The 21,510-nt window shown below is 42.1% G+C and overlaps 1 protein-coding gene across 1 annotated transcript in view; it reads left to right on the top strand.

Annotated features, from left to right (window-relative positions):
- cntn4 (contactin 4) overlaps window positions 1-21,510 on the top strand; it is a 131,398-nt gene that overhangs the window by 79,071 nt on the left and 30,817 nt on the right. The window contains exons 5-10 of the mRNA XM_070839447.1: window positions 519-722; window positions 3,699-3,801; window positions 5,096-5,280; window positions 9,543-9,682; window positions 14,208-14,337; window positions 15,105-15,255. Of these exons, the coding sequence (XP_070695548.1) occupies window positions 519-722; window positions 3,699-3,801; window positions 5,096-5,280; window positions 9,543-9,682; window positions 14,208-14,337; window positions 15,105-15,255 (913 nt within the window). The remainder of the gene's footprint in view (window positions 1-518; window positions 723-3,698; window positions 3,802-5,095; window positions 5,281-9,542; window positions 9,683-14,207; window positions 14,338-15,104; window positions 15,256-21,510) is intronic.

The following is a 21,510-nucleotide window of genomic DNA, read 5'->3' as shown; positions in this document are numbered from 1 at the left end:
GTTGTAACATAATGTAACGTAATGCATCTCCATGTTATCTGAGGGAACGCAAACATGGGTATTGTTGTTATTCATTAATGAGCAATGAGTTCTATGATTTGTTCTTCATCAGTTAATTAATTAGTCAGGTTTTCATGTGCCCAATCGTGAAGTGCCCTCACCAGGCCTTTTGTCGTCGTGATCTTTGTCAGAAACCATCTCTGCTGCTGATTCTGGTTTCATCCTGTGTGGGGAAATGTAATTAGTCATGACAGCACACACCCCAGCGTCTCCTAAATCCCTGGTTGGATATTCAGACCTCGTCCACATGAAAAATGGTTATTTGGGGTGAATCTGGATAATTACATTTGTTTGTAACCCCTCACAGATCCTGTCATCAATTTTCGCAGTTGTGTGATAGAACCGTCACCACTTTTGCTACCATCAGGAGGGCTGAAACTTCTTCCAAAAAAAAACACTCTGTTGTTTCATTTAAATTGAGATTTTGTCTCTCTCCTCTCTTTCTCCTCCTTCCACAGATCTCATATTTTCCTGGATCTTTAATGAGTACCCGACATTTGTGAAGCAGGACACACGCCGCTTCATCTCACAGGAGACGGGGAATCTGTACATCGCCAAGGTGGAGCCCTCTGATGTTGGCAACTACACCTGTGTGGTGACCAACACCGTCACCAAGACCCGGGTCCAGGGTCCGCCAACTCCGCTGGTGCTCCGCAGCGACGGTGAGGCCTGGTCTTCAACACAGTAACTCCTCTAACTAACCGACTAACATGCCAACATTAACACCCACAGCACGTAGCACTGCTGGCCAGTTTAGCTCAGAGGCTCGTTTACTGGGATCCACGTCACACTGTTATGTCATGGAGACTGGTACACAGAGCATCCTGTCATTGGGCCGCTCATGAACGTGCAAATGTCACAGTATATATTTAGTCTGCATTTGCACACAGGCAGCTCTCCATTAGACCTCCGGTTACAAGGAGATTTATGCATTTTAACACAATAGTCAGTGACAATGCTCAGCTCTGTCGATAAGCTATAGCTTGAATATAAGGAGGAATAACATAATGTTTATTTCAGTGTGCAGTAAAGTTTGAGTTTTATGGAAAGAAAAGTATGAATTTGTAATATTTCATACAAATGTGCTGAATGCATTATATTTCATCGGTGGCTGTTCCAAAAGCAATAATCTAATAATGATAACACACAAAAAGATGTATGAAATATAACACAGTCCACGATCGCAGTCGGACTTTACTCTCCGTCTTGTGTCTTGTCTCATACATTTTATTTTTCCTCCTCTCTCCACTCTCATCACATCTCTGGATGGTGTCTCTTTCTATCATACTTTCATTAGTACTAAGAAAAATGCAGCTCCACCATCCTGCACCTGGACTGGAAATTTGTTTTGGCTGATTTATTAAAACAGTACTGAAAATTTGCTTCAGTCCTAATCGTGACAAACAAACAGCCAACCTTACTTCGTCTGTACCTGAAAGTAGGACGAGCGGTTTTAAGGAATACAAATGAAATTCAAAGGTTAATTATCTCTTTCCTTGCTAATTTCGGCATGTCCTTTAACATGTGGATCTGATGCTTTAGGCTGGCCTTATCAAGGCACTCCAGAGGAAAGGTCATTGTCAGCAAGTCATCTAATTGTGGGCCTCTGCCCCAGAAACGTGCTCATCACCATATCTAATGTAACGCAGCACAAGAAATACGAAGCCAAATGTTATTTCCTTTAGAAATGTCTTTTATGACATTTATCTGGCTTTTTGTCTTCATTACAGCTGATCTGGTGCAATACCCCCCCACAAAGAGAAAACATTATCTCTTATCAATTAGATCTGTTGTTGGAAACTATGGATTATAAGTATTAGTGGTAACGTTTTATCTGAATCCCCCTTTTTAGAAGTATAGAAAACACTTAATTAATTTAGTCCTTTTGTATTAATTAATAAATTAAGTAATACCTGTCCTTATAATGTGTCCTAAAGCATCCATTCATTCTTCATACACATGCAGGTCCAAACACTTCTACAGCTGTATTTAAGGCTCATGTATATATATGTGTGTGTGTATATATATATATATATATGTGTGTGTGTGTGTGTGTGTGTGTGTGTGTGTGTGTGTGTGTGTGTGTGTGTATATATATATATAGATAGATAGATAGAGATAGAGATATATATATAGATATAGATAGATAGATAGATATATATGTGTATATGATATATATGTTTCCAGCTGTAGCCAAGAGGCCTACAGAGACTGATGCCTTGACACTTCAAAGTTTAACATAAACATCTTCCATAATGACTGATGAGTTGCAACCACAGTGAACTGGGTTTAGTATTCTTTTATATTCATCATATACATTTTACAGCATTTAAAATGAGAACAAATGCTTTTTGTGAGCGTTCTGTAGAAATAACTTCTTACTTCAGTCAGTTGGATGAGTCGTGAAATAGCTTGAGTGATTTGAGAAATCTTTTTTTTTTTTTTTCAAGCAATTCCCAAGCACTTTCCTTTCCTGTTTCTATCCTTTCTTTTTTCATTATGCCTTTCATTCACTGTGGCAGCGGCTCTAGCAGCCCTACCTCAGGGTCACGGGGCCTCAGGTAGAGGGCTGCAGGCAGGCACACTGAACAGGTGTCCCCTACAAAAGGTTAATGGTGTAAGACAATTACCCGTCCACTTGCACCTGTCTGCTTAAAATGGCTGATAGTGCTGTGGTTACATCCCAGTATGAGACAGTTGTGATAAGGATCTGAATTAGCTTTCACAGTCACTCAGGGAGCCATCCTGATAACACATGCCTCCCCAAATCAACAAGATGAAATTGGCCCGTTTCCTCCATCTCTAGAGCTATTTGTGCAACACGGTCCTGAATTACAGCAATAGGGAAAGCCTATTGTCACACTGGTGGATGAGAGTGGCTGAAAATACCATGGTGTGCACCCACAATTGGCACAGCTAGGAGAAATGAAAGTACACCCAATCACAAACTCGTTGATATAATTTACCTTAGTGTCATTTAAGGGGAAGAAAAGCATACACGTGTGCTTTTCCAACGATGTTCGACACCCCAGTCTTGATTTACGAATAAGTCTGTCCTAAGGCTAGAACACCAGAGAGCTCACATCCCTGTCTTCTCCTTTATCCAGAGATTTTTAGCATGCACAGCAGCAATATTATAATCCACCAGAGCTGCTTCAGCGACAGTGAATGGGATGCTTTGTAGACACAGTGGCGGCACCCAGGGGGATTTTATGGGCACATTTTCTGGTTCATAGCTGTTAGCACTACAACAAGATGAAACTCATCTGGATGTAAAAGCTCAAACCGTCTATGAATTCTCAAAGTTGTTTTTCCCATTCAACATCAGTGTGTTGCATGTCCACCGGAGAGCTGTGCTTAGGCTTTTTTTCTCCTCCTTTTCAATGAGGGAGCGTTCTGTGACAGCGCCGAGAGCAGAGCGTGTTTCTTCTGCACAGACCGCACAGCTTTGGAAGTCGAAAAACATTTCAGCTTATAATGAAAAGGGGGGCTGACCTGAGAAAAGGTTTTCGGTAGCTGTGTAGCACTAGCAGGAGGCACAGCTTGTGTTTTTTGCCAGAGTTGTTTAGCTTGAGTTACATATCAAAAATGCAACTTTTTCTTTTTTGCACTAAGGCTCATTTGCATTTCTCTTTCAGGTGTGATGGGTGAATATGAGCCAAAGATTGAAGTTCAGTTTCCAGAGGTTGTTCACGTTGCCAAAGGATCCACTGTAAAGCTCGAATGCTTCGCTCTGGGAAAGTAAGCTCGCTCTTAGTCAGACTCACTTGTATATGGGATATTTTTTTCATGTGTTTCACCACTTTGCTGCTGCAACCCTCGTGTGTTTCAGGCTAGGCTGCACATCTAAGAAATTAGACGGCACATGTTGTGGTGTAAAAATATTCAGCTAAAATATCAGGTTTTGAAACACAGTGTACTGAAGCCCAGAGCACAGGGCTGGGTAATACACCTAAAGACAGACTGTACTTTATTCTGAAGAGTATTTTAGGCAGTTTGCAGTTTTGGACTTTTACACTTTTTCACCAGGGAACAAAGCCCTTAAACTATATGCCTTATAAGGCCCTTAAACTTTCCTTATACATGTTGTGGTGGAGTGGCCATGGGATTTAAGATAAGAGCACTCTGGCTCTAATTTTGCAAATTAAGAGAAATCTGAGAAGTTAAATGCAAATATTTGAGTTAACTCAAAGCATATTAATACTCATGATTAGGTTCAGCTAATATATATATATATATATATATATATATATATATATATATATACACTGTTGCCCATAAAGTTGGAATAAAATGTTCATGAAATGATTGTGACGATGTGATTTATTCTTGATCAATAAAGTTTATATCTTCTCAACCTTATTGATCAAACTCTTCCAAACAGATCACAGTGAAACCTTTGCAAACTGTGTATTCAGGCTTTAACAAAATTGGGGGTATTGAACAATTATTCCAACTTTATGGGCAACAGTGCATATTAAGGATATATTAGGATATAAAGTGTCCAGGAACGTCTGCACTGAGTGTGGCCTGGACGTCCGTAGGTACAGACACCACCCAAAGTGTTTGAGAATGATCAAGCTCAGATCCTGTAGGACTTCCAGATCCAGACTGACAAACAGGTGATGGCTAACCAACCGGACAATGTGCTGGTTGTATACATATATGTCAAATCAATAAGAATTATATCAGCATATTCTTGTATATTTAGCTGCACCTCACCATTCACTTTATCTTGGAACCCTTCTACCATCCATCACCTAGCTATCGTCTGATGACCATTTAGCCTCTCTTCTGAATAAGAAGCAAAGAAGTCATCAAAAGTCAATATTGCTTTTTGGCCAATGCTTTCTGCCTCTTTTGCTTTCCACATCAACTGTTTACCTGGGTGCAACCAAAGCCCACTCAAATGTGATTGGTCAATACAACCTGGGCCACAAGTATCAGAGCACTTATGATATAAAAATATTACATTCACAAAAATATAAAAGCTGTGACTTCAGAGGGTCACACTTCTCCGTGTGTCTTCTCACAGCCCGGTACCATCGATAAACTGGAGGAGAGTGGACGGTGTGCCCTTCCCCAGGAAGGTGGACGTGAGGAAAGCCAGTGGCGTATTGGAAATCCCATATTTCCAACAGGAGGATGCCGGCACGTACGAGTGTGTGGCCGAGAACTCACGGGGAATGAACACAGTGAAGGGAAAGCTCTCTTTCTACGGTGGGTGATCCTGATGTGCATGAATATTTGACCAGCACACACCACATCTGTCAGACCCGGTCAGACTGAGAGGCTGCCAAAGCAGACACAACTGGTCCTATGAAGCAGTCAGCGGCAGTCAGCAGAGGCTCATGTGGCGGGCATGAGGAGGGAGGCTCGTTTTAACAGCACATCAAAATGATTAAAGGCTGTCAGCCATGATGCCTCTAATATTTTGATCCAGATTAAAGGCGTGATGCGGATGAGGCTGAGCCCTTGGATACGACCTTGTTGGTGAGCCTTGTGTTGGGCTCCACCAGATGGCATCATGATTGACATCCAACTAGAATGGAGATCAAAGCCGTTAAATGTACTATACATAGACCAGTGGCACATATGTCAGGGACATAATCTGCACAGCAGCATCTGGATCCATGGGAGGGGGGTTAGTCAACTCACTCATTGTCACAGAGTCACACCTACTGAGCTCAGATACTAGAAGTCACAAGAACCGCTGCCACTTCATCCTGATGTCCACCATCAGAATTTAGAGCTAAATACTTGAAGTCTTTTCAGCATTTAACAATTACAACAGCCTCTGATACAGTTTGTTCTTACTAATAATGACTTCATTGTTCCGCACTAGGATCGCTCTTGTAAGGTTCTCGGACCTCAGGGGTCTCTTTTTCTTTGTTGGTTTTTCTCTCAGCCACATGGCCGACTGGCCACGCTGTCTGACATCCAGCTTCCTGATGAGACTTTTGTCAGACTTGGTATTTCCGTCTTTATTTCCTGTATAAAGTAGAGTTCTGGACAGTTGGACAGTTTGGTGACCCGCACTACATGTGTACATATTTAGTGGTTGTGAGGTAGTCCAATGAAAAATAGTGCTACATCTACAGTATCTACAGTTTGTATTTGATTTTGATTTGATTCAAAAGCTCATAACAACAACAAAGACAACAAAACATATGATTTAATGATGGAATTAATTCTGGAAATAACACTGACGGGGGTCCATATAACATCCTAATTAAGCTCCATTATTCATCTTTTCAGTTGGTTATGGTCCTATCTGGAATACTGAATGATACGATGACGATATAACATAAGGATAAGTACAGAGTACATACTAAAACATGTGGTATGATGGAAATGGTCACAGGCTAAACATCTAGTGCAGCATAAGGTTCCTAATTCTAAGAGGTTAGAGAGGAGGAAAGAGGAAGTTTAAAACAGAGACATAGTATATAGCTGTTAACCTTCCATAATTATGAGTGACATGGTCATGAGTACATGGATAAAACACTGCCACTCCATTTCAATTCTTTTATTCCGAGTATTCTGACCAGGACATTTCAGGTTTGTCAGCTAGTTAACCTGCTCTCTGAACAATATATAGATTTCCCTCCAACCTTGACCGCTCTCTGTTTTCTTCCCTCAGATTTTCTCCCCATAAAGTCATGCTTTGTCAGCTGTCAGAAATATCTCATATGGGGCATTACCAATTGACCATTATTTACAACAGTCCTGGAAGTTCTTAGCCTCATTCACCATAACAGACCAGGAGAACGCCAGCTGTGGCTCCTCTCTCATTTTTGACGTGTTTTGTCCGTCAGACCGGCCCCCACCCCCCTGCTGTCTTCAGGCAGGTGATACAAATCAGTAATCTTATTTTGAACTCCGTGTGGATTAAGCCTTTGAGACATTGGTCAGCAGTGTGAGCCAATGGGGGAATCAATAAGCGTATCTCTTGTACATCCAAGCAAGCTCCAGTGGAAAGAGAGCTGGGCTTTGTGTTAGAGCGGAGGAAAACATGGTGTTACTTTACGAAGGCACTCCATGTCAAAACATTCTCCCACTTCTAATGTCAATGTCAATGCACCAAGACGCACCAGGTCCCACTAATACAGTAGGCCTGATGTGTTTTCATTGTACTGCATACAAATGATATTTCAAATAGAGCTGCAACAATTCGTCAATTAATTATTCAATTGACACAAAAGTAATTACAATTGTTTTGTTAATCAATCAATTCTGTAAGTCAGTAAATAAAAATGTTAGGATTTTCTACTTTACTTGGTCTTTTATTATAGTGAATTTAATGTTGTGATCAGTTCATTGAGAAAATAATTTACAGGTTAATCATAGCAAACATAATTGTTATTACAGCTATTACTGCGTTCACATTTAACCTTCATTCACTTTTGATGTCCTGACTGAAACAACAACTCACCAACTGCAGTCTTAAGTTTGAGGGGAAATTATTTCAATTTACAATTTACAATCAAATTATAACTTAGTTTGGGAGCATTTAGCCACAGCCTTTCTTCATAATTTTCACTGTATTTAAGGCAGTTTCCAAGCACTGCTCAGTCCAAAGACCCTTGTCTTTGCATCTCTGAAAGGACAGCGTGGTGAAGAGATGTGCGTTTGCTGGCTCGTTTATGTAGATATTACTCAGAGGGAAAGCTGTGACAGCTCAGTTTCTCCGTTGTATTCACGTTTGTGTTTCTGCAGACTGACCGCTGCATTATCTCATAGAGAGCTCACTGAAAAGGCAAATTCCCATCTTTCCTCTGCTTCAGCCACTTGACATTTGCTCTGATTGTATGGGCGCTGGGCCCGGTGCAGGCAGAGATGGCCTGCCTGCTTTCATTTGGAAAGCGTTGACTGAGAGTCAATACGTTCGCAGCGGTTGAGGGATAGAGTGACGGACCCTGACAGCGAGGAGAAAAACAACAACAACAACAATGCGGCCCTGAAAGGTGCAGTGGGTGGGGCAGCTCCGCCAGGCTCTGATGGAGGATTGCGGTAGCAGTGAATGGATGTGATGCTAAATGACTGGTAATGGTGGCGTCATAGAGAGTCACTTTCCAGCACTGTTTCTAAACACACAGGTTTCTTCTGGTAAGGATGAGTAATATATTCCGTGTAATATGTTTGAATATGTGAATAAGCTGATTTATTAAGTAACGAGACCGTTAGCAGAGATGCTCCATGTCATAGTGTCTTTTCTGTGGCAGGATAAATAACAGAAGCAGCAGCTCTCACTCAAGAAAAACTGTAACCCTTTTTACTGTTTACACAGATGGCAACAGCCTCCACACAAGTTAAATGTTAACGACCTGAGCCAACCTCGTGCCTCAGCCCCAGAGGGATCTTAGAGGCCTTTAGTACGACACACAATCCACAAATACAAATACGTCTTTGACACTGTACAGATTTTGATGTTGAATGTGTGCAGGACTCCAGCATAAAGGCACAAGCTCGCACAACCCCCCCCCTCCCTCCCCTGTCAATGGTCTCTGCATCCACCTCGTCGAACAACCACATACACACATCACCTCACGCTCACACCCCGTCTGCATGCTCAGCTTGTAATGCACAGAGATAGTGTGCGGATAAGTTTTCAGTTATTGAATTTCTCGCCGTTATCCTGCTTTACTTGAAGGCAAAATACTGTATAGCAGAAGCCAATTAGAGCAGGATTTGTACTGTTACTGAAAAGCCTCCACAAAGGTCAGTCCTTGAGAGAGGCATTACGCGAAGTCTGCGGAATGGAAAAGTGTGGTCGGCCATTACTCTTGTCCTGCCACTGGCCTTGTGTGATATAGGATGATAGTAGCTTGACCTACACATCATCCAGAATGTGCAGAGCATTACACACACAGAGAATTACAGATCTAGTTTTATGTACCACTTTTTTTTGGCTTTGTCATTAACTAGCCTTGAGTTACTTGCATGACACAGCAGGAATCAATTCTCCTCCTGTATAATTATACCATCATTTACTCAGATAGTATTGAGTGGAAGGTTTTTATGGCACCAGTAGCCACTCTAATGTATATGGATGGGATTTTTATCACTTTTGTTCAGCTAGAAATACACTCAGAAACTGAAAGAAACCTTGAAAGGAGAAGTTTGGTGATAACTAAAAGCAACGTTGGATTCAAAGAGACTGAGAGCTGCTATATCGCCCCTGATTGAATGGTCTTTTAAAACACAGACTAAGACGAGATCTAAAAAATCTCGAGTTCATATCCTATGTTTGAAATTATGGTCATTTAATTGTGCATGATATTTATGTTAAATGTCCACAAATGCTGACTGTTGCTTTAATCTGTCCTAATTTGCAAGGATGCAGGTTTGCTTTTAGAAGTTGGGACACAATGAATTCAGAGGTTCTATCCTGCCTTTGTATTTATTCACATCAGTGTAGAAAATAGCACACTGTGGATGACGTGCTTTCCATGATAATGGTGTTTTTTGAATGTTTGCAGCCCCTCCTCATCTCATTGAAAAACCCCAAGATGTCCAGAAGCTCATTGATGACTCGTTGGTGTGGGAGTGTAAAGCCACGGGGAAGCCGAAGCCTTCTTACAGGTGGATGAAAAACGGAAAGAACCTGGAGTCGGCGGAGGTGAGCTCTGTGTAAAGTACCGGCATGTCTTTAGAGCTGAAGATATAGTTGTGCTTCTAAGGTTAGACTCATGGCACAGATGTTTCTCACACACTCGCTGCTGCTGCGGCATGAGGAATGTGAGAAAACATGTATTGTATTTTCAAAGCTTTATTGTGCTGTTTGTTTGAGCTTTACTGACTAATTACCATGCATTATAGTCTTCTTCATTACAACACGGTGCCTCCTGTGCGGCAAATACTCTGTTATTCACTCGTGCAAAACAGCATTTATTTCAAAGGAATTAGACTGTGTCTGCTGTGTTTTGCTGTGCTAAGAGACTAGACTGTAAACAGGCCAAGTATTTCCTGCTGGTCTGGAGAGCTCAGTGATGTAAGAGCTACTCTAATCTCCTGTTAAATCTTTCTTCGCCAAGTGAAGTTATTAATCCTGTGCCACCAAAGACGAAAAACTAACGGTCTTTATACAAACGCTGTATATCCTACTTTAATTGTGGCCCCCTGCCCCTTTGAATTGTCATTACGGGTACAATGAGGAGAGATGAGCCTAACGAGGCTCCAAGCAACTTCTACATGTAGCCTTAACCGAAACCTGTCGTTGGCATTTGCAAAAATATGATTTGATATTCCTTCATCATATTGGATTATCATTTAGGTCCTTTAGCCAGGTTGTTTGGAAAAGATTGATTGGACACTCAAGCACAGCTTGCACCTGATAAATAAACAGACATTATGTTAATTTGCTTCATTATGCAAAAAAGGCAACAAACACACCAGAGGATATCGATCAGCACTTGAATGTTATACATGTTGGAATAAAGCCAGTCTGTGGTTGTATCACTAGAGGCAACGCTCTGCACAGCGAAGCCTCTCTCTCATAAAAAACAGATTTGGCTTGCTATCAGGGAGGAATGATCAACAACCTGTATAGCCAATGGCTAATATTTTGTATCAAAACCTTTTATAGGGTTACACACTCTTGTGTAGAAAGACGGACGTTCTGTTTCTGTATTTGGGGAAAAAAATCACATGCTTGTTTCTCATATTAGGTAGTTTCTTGGCAAATGTTCTCTCCGAAGTGTTATTTCTGGTACGTACTGTATCATCAGATACAGAAAACACAACTGCTTTAAAAACATCCTTAGCTACAAACACAGCTCAGCCATTTGGACTGGAAGCAGTGAATGTTTGATTAAAGGTTACAGTGACTGTGTTGATTGTCTGTATTTCCATAGACATAATAAATGGATATATTCAGAATGTATGGGTGAATGGATTAATCAACAAAGGTGTTACACTGTTTGAAATGCCACCATTAACCACAGTGGCTTAATGAGAGGAGGAGGGAAAGGTCAATGATGTAAGGGATGCTCCAGTTATTTATTACAGTTGAGACCTTTCTGACTGCTCACTGAAACTTATTTCTGCAGTCAGACAGTTTTTTAACTTTGAGCAACAGAAACAGACCAATTGATATGTAAACACAGCACAACACAAGTTTTATATTTATATATATATGTGTGTGTGTGTATATACACATACACATACATAGTGTTGAGTATGTGTGCATTCAATTATTCAATGATGTTAGTTCAGTCATCAAAATATTTAAGAACCTCCAAGAACTCACGTCTCAAACTGTTCAACAGGTGCCGGGCTTTCTGTTGGGCAGCCAATTAACATGCTGCTGGGTTCTGCATGTAGGATTCACACACTGTGAGATTCTTTCCTATGTGTTGCTTTGTATTACCGCCCCGTCTCACAATCCTGATGGTTTATTGGAATGCTTCTATTCCTGTGGCTGTTTTCATCTTCAGGACCTCACTCTCTGCTGCTTTATTGACAAAGGCCGCAGGATTAAGTCGCTGTGCAATTAAAAAGGGAATCTCCACCGTGAAACAGGATTTAGTCTGTTTAGAGGAGTGTGGGACCCCGTACCAATGGTTTTCTGTAGTGTACTTGAACTGGGGCTCTTCCTGTCAGGGCTCGAATGTCAAAGCCTTTGGATACCAGGGATATGAGCTGTGATTCTGGTCCACTACGTCTTGATTATTGCCAGAGAGAGTGCGTGCCTTTCATTTTGTACCACCAGAAGATATTTCACTGACACAAGAAGGGTTTTAGACACATATTTGTATAAGGTGGTGCCGTAGATGTTGAATTACGTTTCATAAAATGCTTCAAGACCAGTGCTGCCAACTGCTCAGATAACTCTGGAGTGAGGTTTGGTGGCCTTCATCACCAACCGCAGGGTCGGGTTCATCACTCCTCAGCACCCAGGAACTTTAAAAGGTTCTACATCTTCACAATTTTCAAGCATCTATAGATAAGTCAATAGCCAGTATTTGTCAATGACAAGTGATTATCTAATGATTCTTGTTGATTATGTCAAAGGTGCTTTCACACATGATGAGACTACAAAGATTGGCAGCTACATGAAGATCTTAACCAATGAGGATAAATGCCACCGCATGATGCACTATTGCAGTGTAATTCATTTATCAGACCTTGGCCTGCCTGCCGGACTCACCTAAACAATTCATTGCAACAGTGCTCTAATTTAGGTGTCAGAAGAGTTAAACTGTCAGAACGATCCATCCGTGCACAACAATGTGTTGTCCAGTTAAATGTTGAGGCTTGTTAATGCAGAGACATTCATTGTGTTTCCTTGCCCTCTCTGAGTGCAGCAGACAGGCAGAGCTCAGAGCTTTTGTTCTAAAGCTACCGTTGAGCTTGGTTCATGTCTTCTCATACTTCTCTCTTACTCCGGCACGTACAGTAGATTAATCAGATACATCTTTCAAAGTCCTAAGTTACATTTATGTAACTGATGCTTTCATCCAAAGTGACTTACAATACGTGCGTTCAATTCAACCATGTGGATACAACCCAAAAAGAGCCATGCAGATACATCAACTTCATCAAATGAACTGCTTCAAGTGAAACAAAAAAACAGAGAAAGATTGTTTTTCAGGGGCCAAGGTGCTGTCAGATGAGATGAGTCTTCAGTCTGCGGTGGAAGATGTGTAATAATTTCCTGCTGTTAAACCCTGCAGTGAAAGTTTCCTTTTATTGTTCATAAGATCAAACCTGACAGATCAGAATCAGTTTGAAGTTTGTTTTCTGTTATTTGTTGCTCTTTGTTTCTTTTACATCATTTAATTTGAAGAGGAGAAAAACAAAGAAAAATATTGTTTTCCAGCTTTTCCTTATAGCCACTCAAGTGGATTGACGTTATGACGCTATAAAATGTAGCTTGCTTACGTTTTAAAATTTGCATCGCTGTCTCAAAGGCTCCCAGTAAGAAGTCATTTAGAGGAACATTACTGTAGACACTAACCAAACCCAAGAAGCTCACTTTTCTAAGCCATAAAAGTCATCCCTTTGTGCCATCCATTCTCATACAAGTTCTTGCAGCTTTATATCAACCGAATCAACCCAGTGTTGTTGGCAAATGACATTGCCAATCATTTTCCTTCAGCAGAAGGCGTGCAGATGGTCCCCCCAGGTCCCGGCATGAGAAACTGCTGATTTGAGAGGAACGTCATGCTTAATTAATAGCAGTCGTAAACGAGAGTGCTTTCCATGCACAGACTGATATACGCCACCATTTGCCTCCCTTGCCAGCAGGGATATTCGCCCCTGCACATCCAGAGCCGCAGAGCGTTATGGAAATTCAGGCACAACCTGCTCAAACACAGGATTAGTTTGTGATCTTTTTGTGAGGACAGCCTCTCTTTTCATGTGACAGTATCTTAATCCCCCGCGACTGGAGTTCAGGCCGCTCAGACACCCCTATGGAAATGGGCTCTAATGACATTATGGGTGAGCCCGAGGAAAACACAGGAGATGAAGGGCATGAGGAGGCAGAACCTGACACAGCTGCACAGAGACGTATGAAAACTGCTCAAGGATTTAATGCAGTAGTGAAGGAGTTGATTGAAAACCCAAGTTCAGGGAGATAAACGTACACTGAGGATTAAATGTCCAACTGATGGACTGGTCCAACCGAGTTTTTAGCTCATCAGGCCCAGCTGTCCTTAAATAGATCTTAATTTGACGGCTCAGTGACGAGCAAGATTCCTCCTGCGGGGCGGCGAAAACGATAGTCCAAACAGATGAAGAGGAGCTACAGCTTGACCATGTACACAGCACTTAGTATGTATAGGGCACACCTATCAGAAAAGCAATTTTCACAAAGCATTACACCTCAGATGTTACGATATTCCTTACCCTCTTATCCCTTCCTCCTGCTGAAGGGGAAACAGGCCCTGTGGTGCAGTCAGAGATATAAATAGGGCATGGTTTTATTTCACTCTCATAAACATGCAGATTGATTAGGGTCATTTTCTGCTAGCCTGCCTCCATCCACCCAAGCCTCTCCCTCCATTAGTGATGAAAACCTAGATTTATTGCCACGTCTGTCACTTCAAGACCATAATTCACTGGCCCACTGGCAAGCTGTTTTTATGTAGATGAGCCCTGGGAATAAGGCATATTAAAGGTACGTATCTCTGTGTCCATAGGAGCGCATACAGGTGGCCAATGAGGCGCTGTCAATCAGTCGCCTGACCCTGTCCGACAGAGGAATGTACCAGTGTGTGGCTGGGAATAAGCACGGCGAGGTCTACTCCAACGCAGAGCTCCAAGTTATAGGTAAGGCAATGGCTTAGTGTGTGTGTGTGTGTGTGTGTGTGTGTGTGTGTGTGTGTGCATGCATACAGTATGTGCGCTGGCATGGAGAGCACATTTGTTCAAATTCTCAAGTTTCCACCGTCTTCATCCTCTGCTCAATCCCGCCGGCCTCTCTCTTATTGGCCACTAATTGAAAAGCATTAATTAGAAGATGGATGCGTGCGGCTGACAGTGATGTATGCCAGAGCGGCTCCGTGCAGCAGCCTCGCCCATCTGCCCTGTCAAGCCTGTCACTCTCCTCTGTGGGCCGGCAGCAGCTCTCATTCACTATTCATCCTCAGCGTGTCTCATCCCGATCATGTTGCTGATAGGAATCAGGCTGAACACAGCCAAATGTATTGGTCAAACTCAAGGTGGAGATTAAAAAAAAGGGACAACGTCAGGGACAGTATGGGACAGTTGTACACATTTTGAAAAGGGCACATATTTTTGCTGTATTGGTAAAAGGAGAGTAACACATTTGTGTCTCTACTCAGAATAATAATGAGGTTCCATCAGTCGTGGGCATCACTCTCTAGCTGTTTGGTTACTGACTGTTCACATTGGAAAGAGAGTAAATGTAGTGTCTTTGAATTATCCATGGCAATAATACAAAGTATTTATGACCTCAATCTACAAAACAGCGAAAAGATTATTAGAGATGAATTGAATATTTGAAAGATCATTTGGAGGAAAGGAGATGTGAGACTTTTACAAACACTAGCTTTAATATGCTGCTCTTGTCTCAGCCGTTGCCCCAGATTTCTCTCACAGCCAACTGAGGAGCCAGACGCTGGTGAAGGTGGGAGGAGATGTGCTGGTCGAGTGCAAGCCCAAGATGTCTCCGTGGGGTGTGGTCTCCTGGCGGAAGGGCAGCGAACCACTCCAAGAGAGTAACAGGTAACACAACATTGCACGTTTTGCTCTGCTGCCACTGCAGCTGCACCTCTCCCTGCCTGTGTTCTCATTAGATTTAGCCAGGTAAAGACCCCCCGAGGCCATGTTCATGTGTATTAATACAGACGCTCCTTATGCTAAACAACACTCGCCCCTTCCAGATGTAACATCCTGTTCAATCCATGTAACGCTGAGCTGAAATTATCTCCACTGTGAGATGCTCCCAGCGCGTTTCAATGATGGACGAGAGTCACATAGGATATTAAAAAAAGCCACATTTTCACCAAGGGAACTACAAAGTATTAAAGCATACATTGTGAAGGGGAGGTACGTGTATTTTTAAACAGGTTTAAACAGGTGGACTCCTACATGATTAATGGAATTTAAAAGATTTATTGTTGAGAGAAATATCATGTTTACCACAATGAGATATATTTTAAAATACATTGGCCTGGAAACAGACCTGAGGCAACCTGAAAGTTGGATTTTTTTTTCACTTTATGCATTCAGACAAGAACCAAAAAAAAGCATTTTCATCCAGGGTGATTACTTTGTAATGCATTTCTGCTGCTTACCTCGTCCTAGATCGAAGAAAATAATTGCAGCTGTGCTAATTGTATGATATTGTACCTGGTAGTATCAGAGACTGTGCAGTGGACTGTGTGGTGGTTGGCGTCTGATAAGCCTTCAAACCTGTGGATCGATTAGTCAAACTGATCCTCCTGGTTCATATTTCACTGTTGTCATACGAATCAGCAGGCACCCGCCGAAGGTTTTTAATGCAAGACTGCCTTTACTATTCATCCATTGATGATGATGTCCCCTATCAAAAATAAATTGGGCAAAAATGCTTCATAAATACCAATAAATCCCCTTCTAGGAATGAACTGACTTCAGGACTTCAGTGACACAGCAGAGTAGTCTGTTTGTACAGCAATGTAACATAAGAGAAGCCCAGTCTTAGTAGTTTAGTAGAGGCCAAACAGAGCTGCTGCTGAGTAAATTCAAAGTGCTAATCAAGTACTTTTCACCTCAGTGGGGATGATAAAGGCTCCAGAAATCAAATTATTCTACTTCTAACTTGTGTCCAAGTTCCTGAGGAACAGAGGGCGATCTTAGCATCCTGCAACGTTTGGCGTGAGTCGTGATGTGTGCTCCTGTGTGCTCCTGTGTGTGTGTGTGTGTGTGTGTGTGTGTGTGTGTGTGTGTCTGGATGAAGTGTGAAGTCTGGCCCAGTAGCCTCATTGCAGACAGGGGTCATCCTTTGGGTGTCACCACTCTAGCATGACTGCGCTGTGACAGCAGGGCTGTGTGCACAGCGTCTTGCCCGGCTTTGCATATATACAAAGCAGTGTTGTTGCTTGTCAAACAAAGTGGCGGGGAATTTGCATAGTGGTTTCGCTGCCGGTGCCCTTCACTCGCCCTGTGCCACCTCCATCAAACATTTCAACCTCCCAGCACCTGGACCATTTCGATTCTGTTGTTTTGAATTCATAGTTTCGATTGATTTCACATTTGTCTTTGGTGTGACATGAACTGACATCGTCTTCTAGTGATAAATGAAAGGCAGTGTTTGTCCCAATGTTAAATAGATGCTGTGTTTTGCTGGAGCTCCACTGCTGCCTGAACTTGTCCTTCAGTGCTCTCACTTGTTCCCAACTGTAAATCACATAATGACCAACTGCCGTGATAAATGATGATGGATTTAAGATTTGAATCATTTCAGTGTAGTGAATGAATTGCTCTTAAATAAGTGAAATGAGAGACTTCTTTTTATGTTACAGCTGTATAACTGCTGTGTTTAGTTCTCTCTGGTGCACCAGGAGTATCACGATAATGGACTATTAGTGGATAGATTTCTTTAACACGGTCTTTGTTCTGGTAGTTTTAAAAATCTGTTTGATGTTCAGAAATATATTTTAGTCCTTTTATTCACACTAAATAAGTAATATTTGGCTCAGACCTCCGGTGCCAAATCTGCAAAAGCGAAGAAGAAAGAAGCACAGATTTGAAATTAATATTCAACAGTCCCAGCTGTAGTACATTAAGAGGAAGCGTTTTGCCATGATGCCGGACTGTATTGCCAGCTAGGAAGAGCTAGACTCTCTGTTTACAGAGCCTGAAAACACATGCCTGAGCCTTTAAATGTGATGATTACAGCTCCCAATCACTCTCGTTCCCATTCGCTTCCTTCTCTCTCATCTGTGATAACACCCGTAGCCCTCTGTGCTGTATGCCACACAATGAAAATGTTCTGCATCCACTGGTGATCATTAGACCGGTTGTCTTTTAAACGGCTGGCCAACAATAGCTGTCCTGCACGCCTGTAGGTCGACCGCAGACATTCAGTTTTCTTTCTATTCCTTCTGCGTGTTTTGAAAATCCTGAGACGTTAGTGAAAGCAGGCCACTGATGCAAATTAGGAAACTGCAAATGACGGAACAAACAACATCCTGGTTTCACACATCAACTGTGCCACATTTCCCCCACTTGTTAATTCCATGTTTTATGTTGTCCTGTGTTTAGTAATCCCAGATAAGAGAATGGTGTTTGTACACAGCCTGTGTATGCGTGCATGTCTGAGCAGGTCTGTTTGGTTATGCACCTGTACAGAAAGGTGCAAAATCAGAAGAGGAAGCTGTGGACCCCTTTTGTTTAAGATTAATTGCCTTAATTGCGTTAGCACTCCACCGTGGCTTCAGCGGAAAGGGAACCAGTGTCACCAGCTGGGTAATCCATCTTCATAGCAGCAGCCCTCTTTTTTTCTGCAGGAGACCAGAGGAGGGTGGGGGTGGGGGGTGTCTTATCTACCCCAGACAACCCTGCAGGGACGAGGTTTAGATGACATCAGCTGGAACAAAGCAGCTGAGAGCGCAGAGCAGAGCAGGTCTTGCTGATGAGTGTGTAAGTGGGCCGTGTCAGCCGTGAGAGCAGCCTAAAAAACACGCCATTTCAATATGTCACTAGCAGGAAGGATTCACGTTTGTGAAGCTGCTCACACCAGACACACTCAATCAGCTGTCGTCTCGTGAGCCGCTGCAGGATGTGCTGACATCCCCATGCTGCTCCCTCCTGAATTAACCACCATCCTATAAAGACGTTGGGTATTTATCTCTATCGGCTTTAACTTTCATGCAAATATTTGAGCTGGATGCTTCATTCCTTCGAAAAAGGTTTCTACCCTGGGAGGGAGGGAGGCATTGAAGTGCTCTGGGTGTGGTCGGGACCAACCCCCCACCCCCCCACCTTTGTTTCCAGGCGCTCTGATGCTGCAGAGCGTTTCCTCAGCTGCAGCGGATACGTGTTGCCTTGCTGTGTGTGTTTTGCTTGACATTCCAAAGGAAGAGGATGTCGGGCTCTAGTTAGAAAATATAGATTTGATTAGCACATGCATTTTTTTACACTTTAGCATTCACACTAGTATTCAGTATTCTCCTCCTATCCTCCCTCTGGAGTTGAGTGACAGTCAAAAGTTCAGCATCCCCCAGGTATCCATGGCAACTCCTTTCAGTAAGCACCGTCCAAAAGGTCAAACATCTAAAATAGGTTTGAGACATGTCAGTGTGATGCAAATGCTGTAATGAAAAACGTTATTTTTATATTATTGTACGATTTTGTAAGGTTATGTGTCATAGTACTCAAAAGGTATTTAGACTGGGGGGAAAATATAATATGAGCCGTGCTGGTGGCTAAATGTCCTGGGGAAGCAGAATATGGTCCTTACTGCGGGTTATAATTGCGAAGGGGAGATGGCACTCCCAGAACAAAATGCACCTGGCAAACTGCTGCCCCCTCAAAATGCCAGCTGGGCTTCCTAAGTGCACGACACAGTTGACATATCAAAAACTGTCTGTTATCAATTGATTTATTTACTTCAAAATCCAAATACTTCAAGTTATTAAGAATAATTGGCAAAAAGCAGATTAATGATATTTGATAAAGCATTTTGGATTTAATAATAAATCATTAACATTGTCTGAGCAGCGGACTGAGCCGACTGATGATAATAGCATTTGTGACATTCAAAAACTCAATTTAGGAGTTGAGGATTCCACAAATGATATTATCCTTTATGTGAGGTTAGATCTATAGCCTGGGGTGTGACTGCCGCTTGTCTGTGACACAGTCTGCTCTGGTGACTTGGATGGTAGAAGAAGTGGTTCTCTGATGACTCTATAGGGCCTGAAATGGTGCTGATGGTTCTTTAATGTACTGAAATGTTTCATTTGGCATCTTATTTATTCTACAGGCATGAGCTGTGGACCTTTTTTGTCTCAAACATCTTCATTTCCCCAATGATTTAAAGCCAGAAACTTCTATTAGGTATGACTGCACACCTATTGAAATTGAGAAAGTGTGTAACGGTGCACCAGTGTTCGCTGTAGCAGCCATTGTGCACTTGGGAGTGTAACCATTTGAGTGACGTCTTTGAACAAGGTGAGTAAAGGAAGCTTGTTGCCAAGGTAACACCTGTTCAAAGTTTTATCAGCTCAGATTAGTGGTTTCAAACAAGTAGAGATGTACGTTCCCACGGCACATAGACAAAAACACAGAAGAGGGATGCTGCCAGAAAGAGGAGGAAGCTAGAGACCGTATCAAATGTCTCCCAAGTATCAGCGATGTTAACGTGGATGCATCATGCCTGGTCTTAGGAAGAGCCGTTCCTGTGCTCTGAGTGCACATGCAAAACTTCACTTTGCCATGCATTTATAGATTCAGAGCATTTGAAGTTCACGGGTCTTAAACTGCTACAGTGTGTTTCTATTAACTTTCCTTCATTCTTATGTGGTAAAGATTTTGTAGTCACACATTTTCACAACAACACCAAGTGTACAACATACAGTGTATATAAGATTAGGTCTTGTTGCTTTTACTCAAGCCTTGTGTAAAAATCCAATGCGCATTGCTGCCAAGAAATCTCCCAGCAGCCATTGTCTTGGTGGCCTGCTTGGCCAGTGTTCAAAACAGCTTTTATTGGTTGGTTTGGTTGTGAAATGATAAGACAGAAACACTAATCTTGTTGGAAAAAGCACCACCTCGTCAGTGGTTTAAAGCATCTAAATCAACACCACCTTCCTCTGTGAGTGTGTTCACGGCGGGTTAGTACAAACACACATGAATAAATCTGTGCTTATTCAGACAATCAGTTGGGACAGCCATGGGTGACCGAAAAGACTACAATGAGCAGACGTAAGGCTAGGAATGTTTACGCCGCTGTCTTCTAGCCAGATGGCAGGAATTTCTGCCATCACAGGCCAGAATGGTGGTTTTGGTTGGGACTTGATGCGTCACAAGGCTTTGTGGTTATGCAGACAAGACAGTACGATGAGTGTAGTTTGTGAAGTCATTGCTCTGTAGCCTCAAAACGCCATCACAAGCCCCATTTTCCACCTTCCCAACAATCCTCCATACAGTAGGGTTGGCTGTCTACCAGAGAGACTTACTGTATGTAACGTCTGTCCGTGTCTTTCCATATTCTACATTTGTGCAGGGAGGTTGTGTTTCAGATATGATACTGGGAGCTAGGAGGCTAGGCTAACGAGCCTGCTCTGTGATTCAAATCAAAAAGAAACACAACGTAGTGCAGAGAATGACAGTGTAACGTAGGTAGTGGTCAGGTCACAAAGTTTAACTATCAATGTCGCATTCTGCTGCTATTTTTCACATCACAGCATCGAGGGCATTTTAAAAAACAGGTTTGCACACTGAAATGCAAGTTGTAGACCTTGCCGCACTTCTGTAGTGTATTCACAAATAACTAAATGTAGAATATGGTAATATTTTTAAAAGGCTTAAAAAGTTATTAAAAAATGCATTTATTCATAAATGACTAGCTCAAATCAGGCAATCTGAGTGGTTCATTGTCATGATATGATTACATACTGCATGCATATACGGTAAACCTGGCATTTCTCGTGTTTTGTAAATGTTCCAAATATTTCTATCTGTGTGAAAAAGAAATAGTCAGCTCCAGTCTTTAAAGGCACTGGTTATACTTCCCATCCTCCTTGAAGACTTACAGATGAGATAAAAACAGCCATGAGTCTTCCAGCTGGATCTCATTGCACAGTAATTCCATGTTTATCATCCAAATTACACTTACCTTTGTCATAAAGAAAACACTCTCAGATCTCAAAGCGGCCACATCTGAGCAGCTTGACACACTAATGGGCCAGTTTTTCCAAAGTCTGCGCCATTTACTTTGAGAAATCAAATGCCATTGGGAAATTGGCCCGAATGTCAGCCAGAACGTTCCTC

Source organism: Pempheris klunzingeri, chromosome 2 (assembly GCF_042242105.1).
Source record: "Pempheris klunzingeri isolate RE-2024b chromosome 2, fPemKlu1.hap1, whole genome shotgun sequence".
NCBI classification, from domain to species: Eukaryota; Metazoa; Chordata; class Actinopteri; order Acropomatiformes; family Pempheridae; genus Pempheris; species Pempheris klunzingeri.
This window is presented reverse-complemented; position numbering and strand designations above follow the sequence as displayed.